Source organism: Nicotiana sylvestris, chromosome 11 (assembly GCF_000393655.2).
Source record: "Nicotiana sylvestris chromosome 11, ASM39365v2, whole genome shotgun sequence".
Lineage (NCBI taxonomy): Eukaryota > Viridiplantae > Streptophyta > Magnoliopsida > Solanales > Solanaceae > Nicotiana > Nicotiana sylvestris.
Genome location: NC_091067.1, coordinates 83398800 through 83423406, shown reverse-complemented (window position 1 = coordinate 83423406; position 24607 = coordinate 83398800). Strand labels below are relative to the sequence as shown.

Genomic DNA, 24607 nt, shown 5'->3' with positions numbered 1-24607 from the left:
GGTCAGATGTATCGGGAGATGATGTACTTGTTAGATCAGTTTATAGCTCATTAAATATACATTTGCGCAATATGTACTTAATAGAAGTTTAGTCTATTTAACACTATGTGGTTATAGTTGTTAAATTGTCTGTATGACGAGGGGTGCGTGTGTGTTTAGTATATTGACAGTTAAATCTTAGCTTCTATTCTTGTTCCCTAACATGTAAGGCAGGATGCTTTTAATTCGACAAAAAGACTCATTATAATTCTGAATCGTTTAGACTAACTCTATCAAATTGGGTTGCGCTAGCCAGTTTATAGGATCACGTCTGAATCCCATTGGTAGTAGCTTATAGTAGTCAATGCTGTTAATCTGTTCAAAAGGTCAGTTTGAATTAAAATGAGACAGACGCCTAGGGTGAGATTAGCATGATATTTGTCTTGCATGCAACTTTTTATCAAACTGAAAGCATGTCCAATAAAGCACAAAATTTTTTCACCTCGCAATAATCAATCAGATAACTAATAAGAGGCTGGGATTAGCTAAGCATGCAATTCAATTAGCATACATTTTCTTTCTTCTATTTTTTTAGAGACGAGCATAATAGAAATGTAGTCACTTTAGGATATTCCTTCTAAAATAATGAGGCGAGCCTCACCAAATAAAAATGCAAATTGCGGGGCCCTCAATAATTAACCATAATAAATACTTAGAATTCGGGATGGACTGTTTAGTGAATTTCACTGCCTTCCCCAAAGATAATAACGCGTTAGACTCTTTAGGCACGACTCAATTGAAATTACATTCTTATCCGGGTGCACATTGATGTGACCCAAATCCAAATCTCAACGGAGTCGAAATGTGTCAAACAACTATGGGTGCATTGATTGTGACGTGGTTCGAGATGCATTTTCACGACGTTGCAATTCTATAAAAATAAATGATAATAATAAAAGCGGTTTAAATTTAATAAAAGCACATAAGTTACAACATGTATTTAAATAAGATATTTAGCCATTATAACAATTTAAGCGACCGTGCTAGAACCACGGGATTCGAGGGTGCCTAACACCTTCCCTCGGGTCAACAGAATTCCTTACTTAGAATTTCTGGTTCGCAGACTTCATTTGGAAAAGTCGAATATTTTCCTCGATTTGGGATTCAAGATAAACCGGTGACTTGGGACACCAAAAGCCAAACCTTTCCCAAGTGGCGACTCTGAATTAAATAAATAATCCCATTTCGAATATTGTCACTTAAATTGGAAAAACTCCCTCGCGCATTTAACCCTTCGGGGCGGGCGCGCAAAAAGGAGGTGTGACAGCTCTGGCGACTCTGCTGGGGAAGAGTTCCCAGAACCACTGGTTCAGGGTTCAAGAATTCGAGTTTAGAATAATTGTTATATTTGGCTTTATTATCTGATATTTATTACATGTTTTAACGTGCTAAATGTTGTCTTTTACCTCTTTGATATTATCTGAACTGTATATAAACTGTGGCAAAACCCTTCTCTCTTCACCTCCGAGGATGTGCTTACTGGTTGAGACTCCCTATTCTGTTAGTGTCAATACCTGAAATAAGAAAGAGGACGGACAAGTTACGAAGCCGGATGTCCTTTTGGTTCCCGGTAAGTTGCCCCCTCCTCGACTCGAGTCGTCCGCTCGGGTACACAGTCTAGAACATATACCTAGGTTATAAACCTAGTATAACGAAACCTCATGCCCGATCCCTAGTAGGAACGTTTATTTGCATCATGTTGCATTCGATCTAGGGGACTCAACACAGGGGTTGGGTCCGTCTAGGACAGACAACCTGAAATGAAAAGACCATCCTGCTGCATCCCGTTTGTTTTGCGCATCTATTTGCTTCGGATCTGCATGCTGACCGGTTTCCGAAGAAGTTTAAAAAAAAGAGAATAGCAGCGTAGGGAGATAATTACTTATTTTCGGAAAAAAATAAAACCAATGTCCAAGTAATGTTGAAACCTTGCCGAAATTTTCTTAGAAAAAAAAAGAAAAATGAAAATAAAGTTTGTCTTTTAGTTTTGATTTATTCCTTTTAACCACTTTCAAAATCCAAAATGTATATAAAAAATAAAAATAAAACAAAGAAAAAAAAATTTCAATTTTTTTTTGGTTTCATTTGTAGTATCTCTTTAAAAGATTTTCGAAATTTCAAAAAATGAAAAAAAAAGAAGTTTAAATGTATAAAGATCTCCTTAGTCTCTTGTTCAAAAAATATATAAAATAAAATAAAGATATGTATAAAAATAGTTATTCCTCTTTTCTTTAAAAGATTTTATTTGTTTCCCCTATTTCTGACCGAACTACGCCGGTTTGATTCTCACCGGATGTGAGATACGTAGGCAACCCCCATCGGGTTCAACCCCACCTTTTGCTAAAATAGCCGAAACCAATAATAAAAAAAGTGACAAATGTCGCCACTTGTATAAAGAGTCGGATGAGGCCGTTTTTGTAAAAACAGCCGAATGTTCCCAAGCGGGACGCCGGAAGGCTGACATTGCATAAATCTTCGGTCATCATTTTTGATCGGTTGGTCCTCGCAGCTTTAGAGTCTTTATTCAAAGTACTAAAAGGTCGCATTTTGGAAATCGAGTTCGTCGTTTTGGAAAAAAAAAATCTTGAAAAAATCCAGATAGTTTTATTTTGAGCCTAATAAAAGTCTTTTCATTAGCATAATCACCCTAATAAATGTGCAGGATGAGCACGATACAAAACGAACCCTTTTCAATAATGACCAAGATCCCTTTTAGTTGCGACTATGGTGGAACGACTTGGGCAAGGAGGGGCAAGACAAAGTAAGGAAATATCTGAAAGATCTCCCGGATTTACTAGACATTCAGCCTCGGGGTGATATTATCAGATCATTGGTCACTTGCTGGGATTCAGCGCACAATGTATTTCATTTCTCAGACTTTGAGCTCACCCCGACGTTGGAAGAAATAGCGGGATACATTGGAGGTAATGAAGCTCCGTTAAGGTTCAAATACTTGATTGCACCTAGGGCCGTCACGGTACACCGGTTTCTGGATTTCCTAAAAATACCCCAAACATTTCACCATCCAGATCTTGCCAAAGGTTTCTGCAGTCTCCACCTCATGTATGCTAGATACGGCCACGAGAGCGGGTTCAATAAGACGGATTTCAAACTATGTAGTAGAGGCAACCGACAAAAGTGGGACGAACACAGGCTGTTAGCTTTTATGACAGCCTTTTTGGGTCTTATAGTGTTTCCAAGGAAAGACGGAAACATCGATCTAAAAGTGACTGGGGTCGTCAGTACTTTGCTCACCCAAGACAAAAGTACTTTGGCACCTATGATTATGGCTGACATTTTCCGGGCTCTCATTGCTTGCCGAGCCGGGGCCGACTTTTTCGAAGGATGTAACCTACTGTTGCAAATGTGGATGACCGATCATTTATGCCACCGCTCCTCGCTCTTGGGTTACGGTTCGCCCGAGAAAACTTGTATTGGAGAATTCTACACAAGAATCAAAGGATTCAATCTACTCGAGGGATTCACAGCATGGACTTCATTTCTCCGAACTCTCACTGCCAACCAAATCCAGTGGACGCTCGGATGGTTGTCCGTTGAGGAAATCTTATACATGCCAGCAACCAGGCCTCATTTTCTGTTAATGGAACTTAAAAGCATCCAACCCTATGCACCATATCGGGTTTTAAGGCAACTTGGGAGGTATCAAATAGAACCAAAAGATGAAGATCTGAGTACTCGAGTGATTGAAATCAGCCGGATGGTCATTTCCCCGAAGAGGAAGTTCGCCAAATCTGGAGTGAGTGCCAACATCTGACAGCAAACACTTGTGTGAGGGATACAACAAAAGGGGAAGTTGCCCCAGGGTATCACGCTTGGTTCAGAGGTGACCGGTCCTACGAGAGACCAGCTAAGAGACCTCATCTCAAAGATTTCGTGGAGTCATCCCAAGGGCAATGGAACTGGTTAGCAAAAGAAAAGGGGTATCGGGCAGAGATCGGTGATTTGAAGCTACAAATTGACAGTCTGAAATTCGATAATAGCATACACATTGCTGCGGATCGAGGACAAAGGAATAGATTGATCCAAGAGAATGAAGAACTTAAGGCCCAAATCCAAGAATTGATATTGGCTCTTGATGAACAGCCCAGAAGTCGATCAGACAAGCAGTTGATAAAAGGTTTGAAAAGAGAAGTCAGGGAGTGGCGAGATGGTTTAGAAGAATCTGAAAATGTCATGGCAGAACTCAAAGCACAGTGGGGTACAAGAACAGATAAGCATCGTCGATACTTGAACCAATTGAAACGTGACCACGAGAAAACTGTCGCTAAAATGAAGAAAGAGATGGCTACGCTTGAGGATAAAGCAGCTAAATAGGCCGAGGATTTCCAATTTGAGAGCAGATACTGTTACGACCTGTTGGCCCAAATGAAGACAGAAGTGCGGCAACTGAAGAATCGGCATATACAAGATTCTCAGGTTTTAAAAACATGCAGTGATCAGATGAAACGCCTGCTCATAGAAAAGAAACAAACCAGAGATAGGATCAGGACCATTGCCCACGCCATCATCAGACGATGTCTACGTTGTGAGAACATGCCCAGTGTTACCATTCTCTCGGCAGTGATGAGTTATGTCAAGCAGACCATGCATGAGTTGGAGCAACTTGAAAGGGATCTCACACCTAGGACCGCGGTGAGGCCGAACGATGCCCCGCGGGCACCGACTTCAAAAACCATAATGTATTCCTAGGTCGAGTCTATATCTTAACATCTTCTGTCTATCTTTTCTCGTCAGGGTGTTTTAGTCTGTTTGAGTCTAGGTTTATTTTTCAATGTTTGCTTTTCCTTTTGCAAAAATGATGTTTGTAATCGTTCATTTCAGTAATAAATGTGTGTTTCTTTTTACACTCATTTGTTTTTGAACTACGTAATGATCTGATTCGCGTGGCATCGTGATACGTAGGCAATCCTCATCGGATCTGGTCGCATTTTAACCACAAAATTGAAAACAGTAACAAAAGGAGAAAGAAAGAAAGAAAAACATAATAAAAAATAATAAAAAAAAGGAGAAAAAAAAAGGGAATCCTAAAAGGAAGCTGGAATGACGCATGCTTTCGTCGCAAACATGTAGGAATCCACTTAACAGTATAGGTGAATCATGCCCCAACGTGAGATTGTCTATCTGTTATTTGTTTCGAATTAACCGTTCATTTGTCGTTTAGTTCTTCCAGGTTTTGGAAAAGGCGGTTGGTTTGGTGAAAGTCTGGCCTCGCACTCATACTTCATGAGGTCGAAAGGGAGTGTTCAATTACCTGTTATTAAGTCAAGAGGCAGTGCTCACACTTATTTCACAAGGTCCAAAGGAAGCATAGAAATGTCTGCAGAAATTCCTTTACCAACAGTTCCTGTTTCCGAGGAGAGTTCGATTTCGGCTGTCCTTACGCCCGAGTCCGCAACTGCGGAGGAAAATAGAATCCTGTGGCTCCGCATGTTGGAAATGCTGGACGACTGGAATAACAGAAAAGAGCCACCAAGCGTCGTCCCTAGATTCCCTGAGTTATTATCCAGGACAAGCGGGACTTCTAATGTCCCCATAAGCTATCCTGCCACCCCATTCGGGTACCCAGCCATCTCGGCCTTCTCTGCTGGACTGCCCTCTGATCCCCGGGTGTCAACAACGGATGTAAACAAAAACATCTTTGCTGCACCACCCTGCCCGATCACGGCACAACCTGCGGCATACAAGCCGAATTTTGACTCGTCCTCATTTACATTCCAAGCCCCATCTTTCTCAATGGAGCCAACTAGGTTCACCACCGGCACTCATCCTCCACAGCCTCAGTACGAGCTTGCACCTGGGCAAGATCAGAACCCCAGAATTGCTGAACAAAATGAGATGGCCAAAAGGATGAGAAGCCTTGAACAGAGTTTGAAGAACATGCAAGGTTTGAGCGGACAGAAAAGTGTCTCCTACACAGATCTATGCATGTTCCCTCATGTGCACTTGCCAGTGGGTTTCAAGACCCCAAAGTTTGAGAAGTACGATGGACACGGTGACCCCATTGCTCATCTTAAGAAATATTGCAACCAATTGCGGGGAGCCGGCGGAAAAGAGGAACTACTAATGGCATATTTTGGGGAAAGTCTAGTAGGGATAGCCTCGGAATGGTATATGGACCAGGAAATGTCCCGATGGCATATATGGGATGATCTCGCCAGAGATTTTGTGAAACAATTCCAGTATAACATCGACATTGCACCAGACCAAAATTCTCTGTCGAACTTGAAGAAGACACCTTCAGAAAGCTTAAGAGAATATGCTATTAAGTGGCGTGAGCAGGCGTCGAGGGTGAAGCCTCCCATGGATGAGTTAGAAATGGTCACTACTTTTCTCCAGGCTCAAGAGTCCGACTATTTCCAAAACATGATGTCAGCCATGGGAAAGCCGTTCGCAGAAGCGATTAAGATTGGAGAGATGGTGGAGAATGGTCTGAAAACAGGTAGAAGTTTGAGTCAAGCAGCCATAAGGGCGACCTCCCAAGCCGTCCAAAGCGGGTCCGGAGGAATGGCAAGAGGGAAGAAAAAGGAAGAAACGGCCATGGTAGCAGTCGAAGCAAGGGAATACCGTAATCCCAGGCCCCGTTTTCCGGAAAGGACCCCACAACACTACTACCCCCACCCAAATGTGGCATATCCTCCTCAACCCTACATGGTCATGAACACCCAGCCTTATGTCCATCCGCCGCACCAAGCCAACCGAGGCCAAGCTCCACCTCCCAGAAATCAGCCTCTTTACCGCAACCACTATGACCCACAGCCTCCGCAAAATAACTTTCGTCCTCAGGAGCCACCTAGAAGGAGGACTTTCATGCCCATCGGTGAGCCATACTCTACTTTGTTCCTGAAGCTAGTCCAGTTGGGTTTCCTGCAGCCAGTCCCCCAGACAAGGCAAAACCCGGCGTCACCTTCTTACAAAGCCGGGGTCAGATGCGCCTATCATTCAGGGGCCGAGGGGCACGATACAAATGACTGTTGGTCATTGAGAAGAGTGGTCGAGAATTTAATAGAGCAAGGGAAAATAGTGCTAAGGGACGAGGAGGTCCCAAATGTGACTAACAATCCATTGCCTGCTCACAATAATGGGCCGCTGATCGGAATGATTTGCGAAGACAAAGAATTTGACCCTGCTTTGAAAGCTATAATTGCCATTGTTGACGCAGGGAAAAGGACTTAAACAGCCCAGAAACCAGAAAAAGGGGAAAAGGCCAGTACTGTAAAGTGCGAGCCCGAAAAGAAGGTGGAGAAGAAGGCGGTGCCTGTGAATAATGGAGTTCTTTACATCCCACGAGGTCGAGCAGAGAAGCCGCAGAGCCTCGAGGTCAAAAAGGCAAAACCTATGTACGTACCAAATGGGGCCTATGTGGTCCGGGGGACGATTCAACCACCTCGGCTGAATGAGCCAGTGGTTATCGGACGCGTGCCACAAAAGCCGATGACAAACCCGTCCACAGTACCGTGGAACTATCAGAGGACGTTGGTAACGTACAAAGGTAAAGAAGTCATGGGGGAACTTCCGGAAAATACTTTCATTGGAAAGTATTCGAACACCCAAGGGCTGAACAATGCCACACAGAGACGCTTCCCACCAAAGAAGCCTGTAAGCGTTGAAGAAGCGGAAGTTTTCTTCCAACAAATGAAAATGCCGGACTACGAAGTGATAGATCAACTGCGCAAGTGCCCCGAGCAAGTGTCCATGCTTTCACTGCTGATGAGGTCGGCCGAGCATCAAAAGATCTTACTGAAAACTCTGAACGAAGCATGCGTGCCAGTTGAAACCTCAGTCGAACAACTAGAACGAATGACAGAAAGGTTCTTCGCCGTTAACCAGGTCTCTTCCAGCAAGAACAATTTACCCCCAGAGGGAGTGGCACACAACAAGGCCTTGCATCTAACAGTTAAATGCGAAGACTACTACGTCAAGCGGGTAATGTTGGATGGGGGTTCAGGCGTTGATATTTGTCCACTCTCCACGCTACAGAGAATGGAAATTGGGACCGGAAGAATCCGCCCCAATAATGTCCGCATAAGGGCTTTTGACGGCATCAAGAGAGACACCCTTGGAGAAATAGACTTGGCTCTGACCATAGGGCCAGTAGAGTTTGAGGTAACTTTCCAAGTGCTTGACATGGATACGTCCTACAATTTCCTCCTCGGCAGACCTTGGATTCATGCGGCAGGAGCTGTGCCTTCCACTCTTCACCAGATGGTGAAGTTTGAGTACGAAGACCGAGAGATCGTGGTCCATGGAGAAGACGAGCATGCTATTTATCGGGACCCATCCATCCCATATCTTGAACCAAGAGAAGGGAGCGAACACACGGTCTATCAAGCTTTCGAGATTGTGTTAGCAGAGCAGCATGAAGAGGGAAGACCTTGCCCTCAACCTTTCTTGTCTAACGCCTCGGTTATGGTGGCTAAAGAGATGATCCGGCACGGATTCAGGCCAGGGAAAGGGCTCGGACGAACATTGCAGGGAATAACGGAATCCATCACCCTGCCTTCCGCCAAAAAACTTTTTGGGATAGGTTTTCAACCCACTGCAGAAGATGAAAAATGGGCAAAGAAAAGAAAGAATGGGGGTGGAAACTGCCTCGGCCACTGCCGGATTTATATAAAACCTTCGTCAGACCAAGATATACTGAAGAAGAAGACAATGAGGTCTTCACTGCTGAGGAAATCGAGGAGATATGTGGGGCAATGAGAGAAATGCTCTACGAGGCTCACATGGTTCAACCAGGTGAAAGCACAAGCACTGCCGAAATACTATATATGGGGCAAAACGCCAAACTTCGAAATTGGGAGGCCACGCCATTCCCGACTAGGCGGAAGTCCGGGTAGACCTATCCTGCCACCTTTCCTGCATCACAAGTTATCTCGAGGATATAACTTGGATGTTTTATTCTTTTATTTGTTGTTTTGAATTCCTGAGTTTGTAAACATTGTTGTCTTCCAGATTTCAAGAAGAAAATGAAAAAAAATCATCATTGTTTTCCCATTTTTCCCTTTGTTCTGATTTTGTTATTTTTCCTTTATCTTTTCTTTCAGTTATAATAATGCGGCTTTAAATATGACATGCTTGCGGACTTCACGCCCAGATCACAACGAGCTATTTAATTGTGAAATAATGAACCCAGAACCAGAATATGATGAAGAAGAGGCTTTTAGGGAAATAAACCGAGAGTTGGAACATTTTGAGAATAAACCTAAGCCAAATCTGAATGACACCGAACCGGTTAATTTAGGAACTCCTGAAGAAATCCGGGAGACCAAAATAAGCATTCACACGGACAAGAAAACGCGAGAGGCGATAATGCAACTTCTTTTTGAATTTAAAGATGTGTTTGCTTGGTCATACGATGACATGCCGGGACTAGTTGTTGATCTAGTGGTTCATAAATTGACAATTCACCCTGATTGTCCTCCAGTTCAACAAAAGCAACGAAAGTTCAAAACTGAGGTCAGTGATAAGATTAAAGAGGAGATCACCAAGCAGCTGAAAACGGGAGTGATCCGGGTAGTCCAGTATACAACATGGTTGGCAAATGTGGTTCCAGTGCCGAAAAAAGATGGGAAGACTCGGGTATGTGTGGACTATCGAGACCTGAATAGAGCGAGTCCCAAGGATAATTTCCCATTGCCCAACATCCACATCCTTGTTGATAATTGCGCCAAACATGAGATCCAGTCTTTCGTAGATTGTTACGCTGGGTATCATCAGGTATTGATGGATGAAGAAGACGCCGAGAAGACTGCCTTCACCACGCCTTGGGGCACTTACTGTTATCGGGTTATGCCATTTGGTCTGAAGAATGCTGGGGCAACTTACATGAGAGCCATGACTGCCATTTTTCACGACATGATGCATCAAGAAATAGAGGTGTACATGGACGATGTGATAATCAAATCCAGGACGCAGGATAATCACATCCAAGACTTGAGGAAGTTTTTCGAGAGACTGAGGAAGTACTACTTGAAGCTTAACCCAGCCAAATGTGCTTTCGGAGTCCCATCGGGCAAGCTTTTGGGCTTCATAGTGAGCATGAGAGGTATCGAATTAGATCCAACAAAGATAAAATCTATCAGAGATTTACCTCCCCCGAGAACAAAGAAAGACATGATGAGTTTGTTGGGCAGGTTGAACTATATCAATCGATTCATTGCCCAGCTAACTAGCACGTGTGAGCCCATATTTAAGCTATTGAGGAAAGATGCGGCGATCAAATGGACGGCTGAATGTCAAGAAGCTTTTGACAAGATTAAAGAATATCTTTCAAATCCCCCAGTTTTGGTCCCACCAGAGCCAGAAAGACCACTGTTCTTGCTTCTGACAGTCTTGGAGAATTCTTTCGGTTGCGTCCTCGGGCAACATGACATAACCGGAAAGAAAGAACAAGCAATCTACTACTTGAGCAAGAAATTCACCGGCTACGAGGCCAAGTACACTCTGCTGGAAAGAACATGTTGCGCTCTGACGTGGGTTGCTCAAAAGCTGAGACATTATCTCCAAGCTCACACTACTTTCCTCATAAGCAGGCTGGATCCTTTGAAGTATATATTTCAGAAACCGATGCCTACTGGAAGACTGGCCAAGTGACAAATCTTGCTTACTGAATTCGACATAGTCTATGTCACTCGCACAGCAATGAAAGCCCAGGCGCTAGCAGATCATTTGGCCGAAAATCCAGTCGATGAGGAATACCAGCCATTGAGTACCTACTTTCCAGATGAAGAAATAAACACTGTAGAAGTGGTCTCGGAGAATGCTCATGTTTAGAAGATGTTCTTTGATGGAGCCGTAAACGCTAAAGGTGTAGGGATTGGGGCAATTTTGATCTCGCCCTCCGGTCAGCATTATCCAGCCACAGCTAGACTGCGTTTCTTTTGCACAAACAATGCAGCTGAGTATGAAGCCTACATCATGGGCATGCATATGGCGATCGATCAGGATGTTGAAGACTTACTGATTATGGGAGATTATGACCTGATTATCCGGCAAGCCCAAGGTGAATGGGAAACTCGGGGTATCAAGCTTATTCCTTACCGACAGCACGTAGAGGACCTCGGCAAGCGTTTTAAATCAATAGAGTTCAGGTATATCCCGCGGTGTCACAATGAACTAGCAGATGCGCTTGCTACCTTGGCTTCGATGCTACCCTACCCAGGCAACGCCCATGTCGATCCCTTGGAAATCCAAATCAGGGAAAGACACGGCTACTGCAACGCAATCGAGACAGGATCGAGTATACAGCCGTGGTACCATGATATCAAGAGGTTCTTGAAGACACAAGAATACCCCGAGCATGCTACTGGAGATCAAAAGAGAACAATTAGGCGACATGCAAGTGGTTTCTTTTTGAGCGGTGAGTTGTTGTATAAGAGGACCCCGGACCTCAATCTACTAAGATGTGTTGACGCCGAGGAGGCAAGAAAGATCATGCACGAAGTACACGCAGGAGTGTGCGGACCCCATATGAACGGGTACGTCTTGGCAAAGAAAATCCTTCGAGCAGGTTATTACTGGATGACCATGGAAAAGGACTGCTTTAGCTTCGTTCGGAAGTGTCATCAGTGTCAGGTGCACGGCGATTTGATTCATGCACCTCCCACGGAATTGCATCCCATGTCTGCACCTTGGCCATTTGTTGCCTGGGGCATGGACGTCATCGGTCCAATTGAGCCAAAAGCCTCAAATGGACATAGATTTATACTGGTTGCCATCGACTACTTCACAAAATGGGTAGAAGCTGTCACTCTAAAGTCGGTCACCAAAAAAGCCGTAGTGGATTTTGTACACTCAAATCTTATCTGTCGTTTCGGTATTCCTGCAACTATCATCACAAATAACGCAGCAAACCCGAACAGTCACTTGATGGGAGATGTATGCGAGCAGTTTAGAATAACACATAGGAATTCCACTCCTTATCGGCCCAAGGCCAATGGCGCTGTGGAAGCAGCAAACAAGAACATCAAGAAGATTTTGAGGAAGATGATCCAGATTTCCCGACAGTGGCATGAATAGCTACCATTTGCATTATTGGGATATCGCACTACGGTACGCACATCAGTAGGGGCAACCCCTTATCTCTTGGTTTATGGGACCGAAGCTATCATACCAGCAGAGGTAGAAATTCCTTCGTTTCGAACCATTGTCGAAGCAGAAATCGAAGACAGCGAGTGGGTTAAGACTCGATTGGAGCAGTTGACTTTGATCGACGAGAAACGAATGGTTGCGGTTTGTCACGGACAGTTGTACCAATGAAGGATGGCCCGTGCTTACAACAAGAAAGTCAGACCCAGGAACTTCGAAGTGGGTCAACTGGTACTAAGGCGCATTCTGCCGCATCACCAGGAAGCGAAAGGGAAATTTGCTCCAAACTGGAAAGGCCCGTACATCATCAGGAAGATATTGCCAATAGGAGCATTGTACCTAGGTGATATTGAAGGAAACGATCTCGAAACAGCAGTAAATGCGGATGCAGTCAAGAGATACTATGTTTGAGTGACGCCCCAGCGGTCCTGACATATTTGAAATGCTGAAGGTTTTATTCCCACTATCAACTCTCTCTACAAACCTTTGAGCCGGTTAAAAAAAAACAAGAAATCAAACAAAACAAACAAAACATTGATCGAGGCCTGAACTACGTCTGACTTGATTCCGAAAGGATACGTAGGCAGCCTCTTTCTGAGGTTCAGTCACACCAACAATAAAATCCCATTTACCCTGAAATCGAAGTCGGGGCACGCTAAACGGTTTAAAAGTCGTAGTATCATCTACCTCTCTTTACCGAGCAAAAGCCTTCAGATCAATTACCAAAGGTGGCGGGAAGCCAAGAAGCGTCACGAATGGAGGCCGACACACTCTAAATTGAGAGAAATAAAATGAGAGAGTCTCGTCGGTGAAAACCTTCGGGCACCGCAAGGCGACGGGAGCAGAGAAACCAAAATGAGAGAGTTTGTTTAGTAAAAACTCGCAAAGAGTGCTATCAAGCGACGACAGGAAGAGAAATGAGAGAGGTCGACTAGCGAAAACCCGCAAAGGGTGCTGTTGGCCGAAAGGGTGACTCCACCTCAAGAAGTTTTGGCATGTCCCACCGGTTTGAAGACGCAGATCCGTTTTGGTTCGAGGGAAATGCAAGTTCATTGAAGGTCAGGCGTCCAGCCCAAAAAGCATGTCATGTCCATTTAAAGTCAGCATTGTTTCCCTCAGATAAGTCTTTCTTGTCCCGAAAGGGACACTTCTCTGCTAAAAATTTGCTTTCTCCGTTTCTTTATTTTATTATTCTTGAAATCCCTTTCACTTTTAACCCCAAGTCCCAGATATACTGGAAAGGATATGTGGCAGGTCTAGCTTCGCGGAGTTCCGTCTCACGAAGGAAAATACCTCATTTCATTGGTACGTTTGTCCAAACCTGATGGATCATGATGTTGTCTGCATTTGGAGTAAAGTCGCAAAAGAAAAGGGAGAGAAGAAAATTTTTCACCCAGCATAGCCTACAACAACAAATCCCCGACAAGTACGCCTTGTACAAATCCCACAGAGTTTCCCTTTGTACAAATCTCACAGAGTTTCCCCTTGTACAAGTCCCCACAAAGGATCCGCTTTGTAAATATTCCCCAAATAGTCTGCCCCAGCGAAATCCCCACAGATTTTCCCTCTTGTACAGATCCCCACAGGGTCTCCCTTTATTAATAATAATAAAAAAAAAGAGGATTTCCCCAACAATTCCCCAGCAAGTCCCTTTGTAAAGATTCCCCAGCAAGCTTACCCCAGCAAATCCTGGAAAGCCCGTTTTGCAACAAATCCCCAGCAAGTCCCCGTTGTACAAATCCCCACAGAGCTTCCCCTTGTACAAATCCCCACAGAGTCTCCCCAATAAAATCCCCATTTGAAATCCCCAAGCAAAACCGGATGGAAAAACCATAGCCTTACAAGGCAAATCATCACAGAATCTGGAAACGCAAGCCTGAATAGTCCAAAGGTTTTTTTTTGCCATTCGAATCCAATCAATGGCGGAATTTCTCAACAGAAATAAGGACGCAGCAACGCAACTGGAACAATCAAGGTCACCGAACCAACCGCCATTTCCGAGCTAACGATTGTTCTTTGTTTGAAAAGTTGAAACAGGTATGATCCAAGACAACCGTGCAAGAAACAGGTGTCACCCAAAGAAGAAAAAATGAGTGCAAGAAACAATTTGACAATAAGGAATCCACTCGAAAGGTAAGTTTCCACGAAATTCTTTTTTATCTTTTACTAGAACAAGAAAATTCAAAAAAAACGGTCAGTTAATATTCTCGAACTTTTCCTTTAATCAGCATTAGGGTTTTAAACCCTAAACTGAACTTTTTCCATTCAGTCAGCATTAGGGTTTTAGACCCTAAACTAAACTTTTTCCTTTAGTCAACATTAGGGTTTTAAACCCTAAATTGAACTTTTTCCTTTAGTCAGTATTAGGGTTTTAAACCCTAAACTGGACTCTTTCCTTTAGTCAGCATTAGGGTTTTAAACCCTAAACTGAACTTTCTCCTTTAGTCAGCATTAGAGTTTTAAACCCTAAACTGAACTTTTTCCTTTAGTCAGCATTAAGGTTTTAAACCCTAAACTGAACTCTTTCCTTTAGTCAGCATTAGGGTTTTAAACCCTAAACTGAACTTTCCCCTTTAGTCAGCATTAGGGTTTTAAACCCTAAACTGAACTTTCCCTGTAGTCAGCATTAGGGTTTTAAACCCTAAACTGAACTTTTTCCCTTTAGTCAGCATTAGGGTTTTAAACCCTAAACTGAACTCTTTTCCTTTAGTTAGCATTAGGGTTTTAAACCCTAAACTGAACTCTTTCCTGTAGTTAGCATTAGGGTTTTAAAACCCTAAACTGAACTCTTTTCCTTTAGTCAGCATTAGGGTTTTAAACCCTAAACTGAACTCTTTTCCTTTAGTCAACATTAGGGTTTTAAAACCCTAAACTGAACTCTTTTCCTTTAGTCAGCATTAGGGTTTTAAACCCTAAACTGAACTCTTTTCCATTCAGTCAGCATTAGGGTTTTAAACTCTAAACTGAACTCTTTTCCTTCAGTCAGCATTAGGGTTTTAAAACCCTAAACTGAACTCTTTTTCTTTAGTCAGCATTAGGGTTTTAAAACCCTAAACTGAACTCTTTTCCATTCAGTCAGCATTAGGGTTTTAAACCCTAAACTGAACTTTTTTCCTTTAATCAGCATTAGGGTTTTAAACCCTAAACTGAACTCTTTCCTTTAGTCAGCATTAGGGTTTTAAACCCTAAACTGAACTTTTTCCTTCAGTCAGCATTAGGGTTTTAAACCCCAAACTGAACTTTTTCCTTTAGTCAGCATTAGGGTTTTAAACCCTAAACTGGACTCTTTCCTTTAGTCAGCATTAGGGTTTTAAACCCTAAACTGAACTTTCTCCTTTAGTCAGAATTACAGTTTTAAACCCTAAACTGAACTTTTTCCTTTAGTCAGCATTAAGGTTTTAAACCCTAAACTGAACTCTTTCCTTTAGTCAGCATTAGGGTTTTAAACCCTAAACTGAACTTTCCCCTTTAGTCAGAATTATGGTTTTAAACCCTAAACTGAACTTTCCCTGTAGTCAGCATTAGGGTTTTAAACCCTAAACTGAACTTTTTCCCTTTAGTCAGCATTAGGGTTTTAAACCCTAAACTGAACTCTTTTCCTTTAGTTAGCATTAGGGTTTTAAACCCTAAACTGAACTCTTTCCTGTAGTTAGCATTAGGGTTTTAAAACCCTAAACTGAACTCTTTTCCTTTAGTCAGCATTAGGGTTTTAAACCCTAAACTGAACTCTTTTCCTTTAGTCAACATTAGGGTTTTAAAACCCTAAACTGAACTCTTTTCCTTTAGTCAGCATTAGGGTTTTAAACCCTAAACTGAACTCTTTTCCATTCAGTCAGCATTAGGGTTTTAAACCCTAAACTGAACTCTTTTCCTTCAGTCAGCATTAGGGTTTTAAAACCCTAAACTGAACTCTTTTTCTTTAGTCAGCATTAGGGTTTTAAAACCCTAAACTGAACTCTTTTCTATTCAGTCAGCATTAGGGTTTTAAACCCTAAACTGAACTCTTTTCCTTTAATCAGCATTAGGGTTTTAAACCCTAAACTGAACTCTTTCCTTTAGTCAGCATTAGGGTTTTAAACCCTAAACTGAACTCTCCCCTTCAGTCAGTATTTGGGTTTTAAACCCTAAACTGAACTCTTTCCTTTAGTCAGCATTAGGGTTTTAAACCCTAAACTGAACTTTTTCCATTCAGTCAGCATTAGGGTTTTAAACCCTAAACTGAACTTTTTCCTTTAGTTAGCATTAGGGTTTTAAACCCTAAACTGAACTTTTCCTTTAGTCAGCATTAGGGTTTTAAACCCTAAATTGAACTCTTTCCATTCAGTCAGCATTAGGGTTTTAAACCCTAAACTGAACTTTTTCCATTCAGTCAGCATTAGGGTTTTAAACCCTAAACTAAACTTTTTCCTTTAGTCAGCATTAGGGTTTTAAACCCTAAACTGAACTCTTTCCTTTAGTCAGCATTAGGGTTTTGAACCCTAAACTGAACTTTCTCCTTTAGTCAGCATTAGGGTTTTAAACCCTAAACTGAACTCTTTCCTTTTGTCAGCATTAGGGTTTTAAACCCTAAACTGAACTTTCCCCTTTAGTCAGCATTAGGGTTTTAAACCCTAAACTGAACTTTTTCCATTTAGTTAGCATTAGGGTTTTAAACCCCAAACTGAACTTTTTCCCTTTAGTCAGCATTAGGGTTTTAAACCCCAAACTGAACTTTTTCCTTTAGTCAGCATTAGGGTTTTAAACCCTAAACTGAACTCTTTCCTTTAGTCAACATTAGGGTTTTAAACCCTAAACTGAACTCTTTTCCATTCAGTCAGCATTAGGGTTTTAAACCCTAAACTGAACTCTTTTCCTTTAGTCAGCATTAGGGTTTTAAACCCTAAACTGAACTCTTTTCCTTAGTCAACATTAGGGTTTTAAAACCCTAAACTAAACTCTTTTCCTTTAGTCAGCATTAGGGTTTTAAAACCCTAAACTAAACTCTTTTACTTTAGTCAGAATTAGGGTTTTAAACCCTAAACTGAACTCTTTTCCTTTAGTCAGCATTAGGGTTTTAAAACCCTAAACTGAACTCTTTTCCTTTAGTCAGCATTAGGGTTTTAAACCCTAAACTGAACTCTTTTCCATTCAGTCAGCATTAGGGTTTTAAACCCTAAACTGAATTCTTTTTCTTCAGTCAGCATTAGGGTTTTAAAACCCTAAACTGAACTCTTTTCCATTCAGTTAGCATTAGGGTTTTAAACCCCAAACTGAACTTTTTCCCTTTAGTCAGCATTAGGGTTTTAAACCCTAAACTGAACTTTTTCCTTTAGTCGGCATTAGGACTTCAACCCTAAACTGAACTTCTCCTCAGCTAGTCAGCCTTAGGGCTCCAACCCTGAACTGAACTATTTCCATTCCGCCAGTATTAGGGCTCCAACCCTTAATTGAGCATTTGTCTGTTAGCCAGCATCAGGGCTCCAACCTTGAACTGAGCACCTTTACCTTATGGCAATATTAGGGATCCAATCCCGGAGTTGCATCTTGTAGACCAGAATTTTCCAATCCCTTTATCAACTCTATAAAGTTCCTGGCAATTGACTCACGAAATTTTCCTAGTAGAACTGGGGCAGAAAATTTCGTTCGTTTGTTTTTTTTCCCGCAGGTCTGACCTCGAGACACACGGATCGAGACAACCCATGAGATGAGTCTCAAATCAGAATAAAAGAAGAAAAAGACAAAAGAAGATGTTCCGAGATATTCGGAAAGGCGAGGGGCGGATCGCTCAAAGGTTTGATCAAGGTCCCGAGTTCTACCAATCTCGTCTTACTCATAAACAGGCGCCTACAACTTGCAAGCATCAAGATTCGGATCGAAGTCTACAAGCAAAATCAGCTAAGACCCAAGATCAAGTTGCAAAAGAATCATAGATAGGAATCTTGTAACTAGCGGTTGACATGCATACATAGTTAGTTCAGTTTTAATTTTCCTTTGTTTGTAATAAGGGAGTCGGTAAGCAATAGCGACAACAGCAACAGCAGTAACGGCAAGCATTGCAGTCCCATGGTAGTCCCAACTACCAAAGCTTCCCGAACTACATTGACCTGATTCCTGTTTAGCCCAGGATATGTAGGAAATCTTTGAAGCGAAGATTCGGTCAAATCTTTCAAAATGTGCTTCACACGGAATATTCCAATAGGCAAAAGTCTCTCATATCCGCTCACTTTATCTTTGCACGAAAACTCTTCGTGTTTCCGAACAAAGAGGGGCAGCTGTGAGCACGTGATTTTTGTTTACGCGACAATCACTCCAAAAAGAAATAAAAATAATGGCAAATGGTCTTGCTGTACAAGTTTTGGATTTTACGTGGCGTTCTTGTTAGTTATTCGTGATCTTGTTCGTTTTTATCAAACAAAATACAAAAAATGTGCGTCGTGTATAGTTGGACCATAATCCGGTTATTTAAAGGAAAATCACAAAATATGCATCTTTTGTCTTATTTGCTGCCTTAGCGTGATTTTACCTACTTTAAATATTTTAATATGTGTGTAATAATTACATTAAGTGTTAATTAATGGTGTTTAATTTTTATTTAATTAGGTTTTGTGTTTAAAAATTAGAAATAAATGAAAAGGGTGCAATTAGTTTTAAATAAATTTAGGCTGGTTCCCCATTTTAAAATCTGAGGCCCAAATGAGCAGCCCAAGCCACCGGTCCAGTACACCCATCTCCAAGCCTCCAAACGACGTAGTTTGACACCAAAACTACGTCGTTTCAGTGGGGCAACTCATCTCAGCCGTTCAAGCAACCCTGATCTAACGGCCCTCATCATATCCCCCGTACCCACAAAATAAACCCGACCCAATGAAACCCGGTCTGACCCATCCCAGCATGATAACAAACGACATCGTTTCTTTTAGTGGAAAGATCACAGCCGTTGATCAGTGGCGATCCAACGGCCAACATCAGATCACTTACCCCGTATATAAACCTTCCCCCTCTTCACCTTGCGCCTAAGCCAGACCCTCCCTACTTTAGGTCGTCTCCTTCACAGACCCCAAACCCCACAAAACCCTATCCGCCCCCTTTCCCCTCACCATTAATCCCGGCGGCATGGACGCCGGTGACCCCCACCTTAACACCATTGGACCGCCTCACCAACCTGAACCTAGATCTGTTTTCCTTTTGCTTCGAATCAGTCCCTAGGCTCTCGAATCTTCATTTGAAGATTCGAGCAGAACTCCCATCTACACCGATCAACCCCAGTTTCACACCAGACAGTCCCCGGACCTCCCTCGTAACCAAACCATGCTTGGTTTGGTCCGAATCTAACCAAGGAAACCCAAATCCCAAATCTGCCCTCTAGGAACCCTAGGAATCCTCATGCTCGGTCTGTGTCCGTTTGAGCCAAGTGATTAGGGTCTAATGGACCTTAATCGAAGTGTTCTCAGTTGAGAACACTTCGATTAAAGTCCGTTCAACCCCGAGAAAGGTCTATTCAAATCCGAGCTAAGGCTTTCTGATTTTTCAAGGCTTTAGGGTAAGTTTGTTTTTCTTTTTCTTTATTTAGTTCATGTGTTTGTTAAAGGTCTGTTCGTATGGCTAAATGTTTGGTTGATTTTCTTTTTTTTAATTGTTTGTCGATAGTGCCCTGTCCACCTTGCCCGGACCTCTGTATTTGGTCTAGTCCTTCTTCATTCACTGATTAATGTGTGTGTATGTAAACTGCATAATCGACTGAATTGAAATTGGTTGAGTAATCAATTCCCAAGGTCATCTTTGTTTTGACAGTGCAATCTGAACCCTTTGTGCAATACTGTTTGATTCCAATCCTTGGCTGTTGATTGTATATGTTATAATTAGTATAGTCGATTCGATACGTGTCGTCGAATAGTTTCAGCTGTTTGAATGATAACAATTTGATTTGTTTTCCTGCTAAACTTTGTCTGAATCAAATTAAGAATCGAGTATAGCTACTTATAGTTGTTGTATTTGAGTCAGAAATGTAAGGATTTGGTTTGTTTAGTTGAAGTCTGAATTGATGGCATGTGCACTTGTGCACAACATGTGCATTAAGGCTGTTTTTAAGATTATAATAGTTTGACAGCATATGCTGTCAGATTATATTCTTGCTGCCCATGTCTGCTTTTAGTTTAATAAAATGATAAAAGGGACTGTCAGGGAATGTCATGGGAGGGGTTTTTATTTTAAGTAGTTGAGTGGAAAGAAAAGAGACCACATGGGGGGTTCTGATATGTTTAACAGGCTGTGAATAGCCTGATGTTAGGCTATAAAAAGAGGCAGAACTTCCATTAGTGAGGGGACTGGATTTTGAGACCAGATATAGATTTAGAAAAGAGAGAGATTCACTGAATTTTAAAAGAAGGGAGACTGACTTTCTTTAGACAGACATATTCAAAAAAAGATACATAGAGAGAAATAGAGAGACATACACACATTGAGAGAAAAACACAGATAGATAGAGAGGTTAAGAAATAGAAAACATACAGACAACAATCAGGAACTGTTTATTCCTACTGTTGTGTGGGTTTCATTTGTTCAACCTGTTCAATCAATTCTGATTTCTTCCAAGTCTCAACTAAGTTTACTGGTTGTGGTTTGCATTGGTTTGTTTTCCTGGACTTGATCTGTCTTGGAGCTCTGTTTCTACTGCACTGCTTGCTGTTGTTATTTTGTTACTGTTTTTTCCATCGGCTATAGTTGCATCTTGCACTGGGATTTGTCCTGTCGTTATCTGCTGTTACTGCTGCTGCTTCTGTTGCCATTGCTACTCTACTGACTTCTCTTCTTCTTCAATTGTAAGCATTTCCAGGTACACATTTCTGAAACCATGTGTTGTTGAAAGCTTGAAGTTTGAAGTAGAAATAAAGAAATGAATGTTGTTTACTTTACAATACTTGTATTCAAAAACATAGCAATAGGTTGAATGGTAGTTAGCCTGTATTTGTTTAAGTTCATTCCATCTACAATTACTCTGTATGAATTAACACACATCCTAACCGAGGTGGACTACTAGATAGTATTATTGTTAGGTCAGATGTATCGGGAGATGATGTACTTGTTAGATCAGTTTATAGCTCATTAAATATACATTTGCGCAATATGTACTTAATAGAAGTTTAGTCTATTTAACACTATGTGGTTATAGTTGTTAAGTTGTCTGTATGACGAGGGGTGCGTGTGTGTTTAGTATATTGACAGTTAAATCTTAGCTTTTATTCTTGTTCCCTAACATGTAAGGCAGGATGCTTTTAATTCGACAAAAAGACTCATTATAATTCTGAATCGTTTAGACTAACTCTATCAAATTGGGTTGCGCTAGGCAGTTTAAAGGATCACGTCTGAATCCCATTGGTAGTAGCTTATAGTAGTCAATGTTGTTAATCTGTTCAAAAGGTCAGTTTGAATTAAAATGAGACAGACGCCTAGGGTGAGATTAGCATGATATTTGTCTTGCATGCAATTTTTTATCAAACTGAAAGCATGTCCAATAAAGCACAAAATTTTTTCACCTCGCAATAATCAATCAGATAACTAATAAGAGGCTGGGATTAGCTAAGCATGCAATTCAATTAGCATACATTTTCTTTCTTCTATTTTTTTAGAGACGAGCATAATAGAAATGTAGTCACTTTAGGATATTCCTTCTAAAATAATGAGGCGAGCCTCGCCAAATAAAAATGCAAATTGCGGGGCCCTCAATAATTAACCATAATAAATACTTAGAATTCGGAATGGACTATTTAGTGAATTTCACTGCCTTCCCCAAAGATAATAATGCGTTAGAATCTTTAGGCGCGACTCAATTGAAATTACATTCTTAAATCCGGGTGCACATTGATGTGACCCAAATCCAAATCTCAACGGAGTCGAAATGTGTCAAACAACTACGGGTGCATTGATTGTGACGTGGTTCGAGATGCATTTTCACGACGTTGCAATTCTATAAAAATAAATGATAATAATAAAAGCGGTTTAAATTTAATAAAAGCACATAAGTTACAACATGTATTTAAATAAGATATTTAACCATTATAACAATTTAAGCGACCGTGCTAGAACCACGGGATTCGAGGGTGCCTAACACCTTCCCTCGGGTCAACAGAATTCCTTACTTAGAATTTCTGGTTCGCAGACTTCATTTGGAAAAGTCGAATATTTTCCTCGATTCGGGATTCAAGATAAACCGGTGACTTGGGACACCAAAAGCCAAACCTTTCCCAAGTGGCGACTCTGAATTAAATAAATAATCCCATTTCGAATATTGTCACTTAAATTGGAAAAACTCCCTCGCGCATTTAACCCTTCGGGGCGGGCGCGCAAAAAGGAGGTGTGACAACACCGAGCTAAAAATCCAACTATATCTTTCTTCATTCTCCTCCGCTAGTAGTGCTGTCTTAAATCCTGGTACATCTTCGCGACACCCCGATGGATGGAATACCGCGAACTGTGGGCCTCCTCTAGAATCAACTGTCGAAGCCTATGTACATTAGGCACACATATCCGGCCATGCATCCTCAATACCCCATCATCTCCAATAGTCATATCCTTGGCATCATAATGTTGTACCTTGTCCTTGAGGACAAGCAAATGAAGATCATCATACTGGCATTCTCTGATGCGATCAAACAAGGAAGACCGAGAAACCACACAAGCTAGAACCTGACTGGGCTCCGAAATATCCCATCTTACAAGCTGGTAGGACAAAGCTTGAACATCAACCGTAAGAGATCTCTCCCCAGTAGGAATGAATACAAGATTGCCCATACTCACCGCCTTCCTACTTAAGGCATCGGCCACCACATTGGCCATTCCCAAATGATACAAAATGGTAATATCAGAGTCCTTTAGTAGCTCCAATCATCTCCACTGTCTCAAATTGAGATCCTTCTATTTGAACAAGTGCTGGAGGCTACGATGATCAGTAAACACCTCGCAAGACATGCCTCCAACTCTTCAACGCGTGAATAATGACAGCTAACTCCAAATCATGAACATGGTAGTTCTTCTCATTGGGCTTCAACCGGCAAGAAGCATATGCAGTCACTCTATCCTCCTGCATCAAAATACATCCTATACCGATTCGAGAAGCATCACATATACTGAATATGAACTAGAAGCTGATAGCAGAACTAATACTGGAGCTATGGTCAATGCAGTCTTGAGCTTCTGAAAGCTCGCCTCACTCTTATTTGACCACCTAAAAGGAGCATCTTTTTGGATTAATTTGGTCAAGGGCGATGCAATACAAGAGAAATCTTACACGATCCGACGGTAATAACCCACCAAATCAAGAAAGCTACGAATCTCTGTGGATGAGGATGGTCTAGGCCAACTCTGGACCACCTTTATATTCTTCGAATCAACCTAAATACCCTCACTAGACACCACGTGCCCCAAGAACGCCACTGAACTGAGCCAAATCTCACACTTGGAGAACATATAATAAATCTTCTCCTACCTCATCCGCTACAACACAATCCGCAAATGTTGGATATGCTGCTCCTAGATACGAGAGTACACCAGGATATAATCAATGAATACAATAACAAAAAAGTCGAGATAAGGCTGGAACACACTGTTCATCAAATGCATGAATGCTGCTGGGGCATTGGTCAGCCCAAAAGACATCACAAGGAACTCATAATGACCATATTGGGTCCTGAAAGCTGTCTTAAGAATGTCCGGGTCCCTAATCTTCAACTGGTGATACCTTGACCTGATATCAATCTTCGAGAATACCCTCGCTCCCTAAACCTGGTCAAATAGATCATCAACGTGCGGCAAAGAATACTTGTTCTTGATTGTGACTTTGTTCAACTACCAATAATCAATGCACATTCTTATAGTGCCATCCTTCTTCTTGATAAATAGAACAGGTGCACCCCAAGGTGACACTCTAGGCCTAATAAATCCCTTCTCAAGGAGCTCCTGAAGCTGCTCCATCAACTCCTTCAACTCAGCCGGTGCCATACAGTACAGTGGAATAGAAATAGGTACCCAACACTAAATAAATATCGAAGTCAATATCCCTATCTGGCAATTCCTGACGGGTCTGTAGGAAACATATCTAGAAAATCACGAACCACCGGAACAGAATCAATTATAGAGGTCTCTACACTAACATCTCTCACAAAATCCAGATAGGATAAACTACCCTTCCCAACCATCCGGTGGGCCTTCAAGTATGAAATCACTCTACTAGGGACATAATTTAAAGAACCTCGCCACTCAGTCTAAGGCAACCCCGGCATCACCACCGTTACAGTCATAGCATGGCAGTCTAAAATAGCATGATAGAGAGACAACCAATCCATACCCAATATTAGATCAAAATCAACCATACTAAGAAGTAGAAGGTCCACTCTAGTTTCCAATCCCCCAATGGTCACTACACATGACCTATACACATGGTCTACAATAATAGTATCACTTGCCGAAGTAGATACATGAACAGATA

At 41.8% G+C, this 24607-nt stretch overlaps 1 protein-coding gene across 1 annotated transcript; it reads right to left on the bottom strand.

The window, feature by feature from the left end:
• Positions 1 to 23068: 23068 nt before the first annotated feature.
• LOC138881251 (uncharacterized) lies at positions 23069 to 24120 on the bottom strand. Its single transcript, XM_070161464.1, has 2 exons — positions 23972 to 24120; positions 23069 to 23249 (listed from the first exon to the last, which is right to left on the bottom strand). Exons 1-2 carry the CDS (start codon positions 24118 to 24120, stop codon positions 23069 to 23071), a joined length of 330 nt encoding a protein of 109 aa, XP_070017565.1.
• Positions 24121 to 24607: the final 487 nt, after the last annotated feature.

What these genes read in the sequence shown, in the direction of transcription:
- LOC138881251 (XM_070161464.1), bottom strand. Translation starts at nt 24,120, where the DNA reads ATGGCACCGGCTGAGTTGAAGGAGTTGATGGAGCAGCTTCAGGAGCTC. An exon ending in AGAATGTGCATTGATTATTG is followed by an intron (nt 23,250 to 23,971) that starts GTAGTTGAACAA and finishes GTTCATATTCAG; the next exon opens with TATATGTGATGCTTCTCGAA.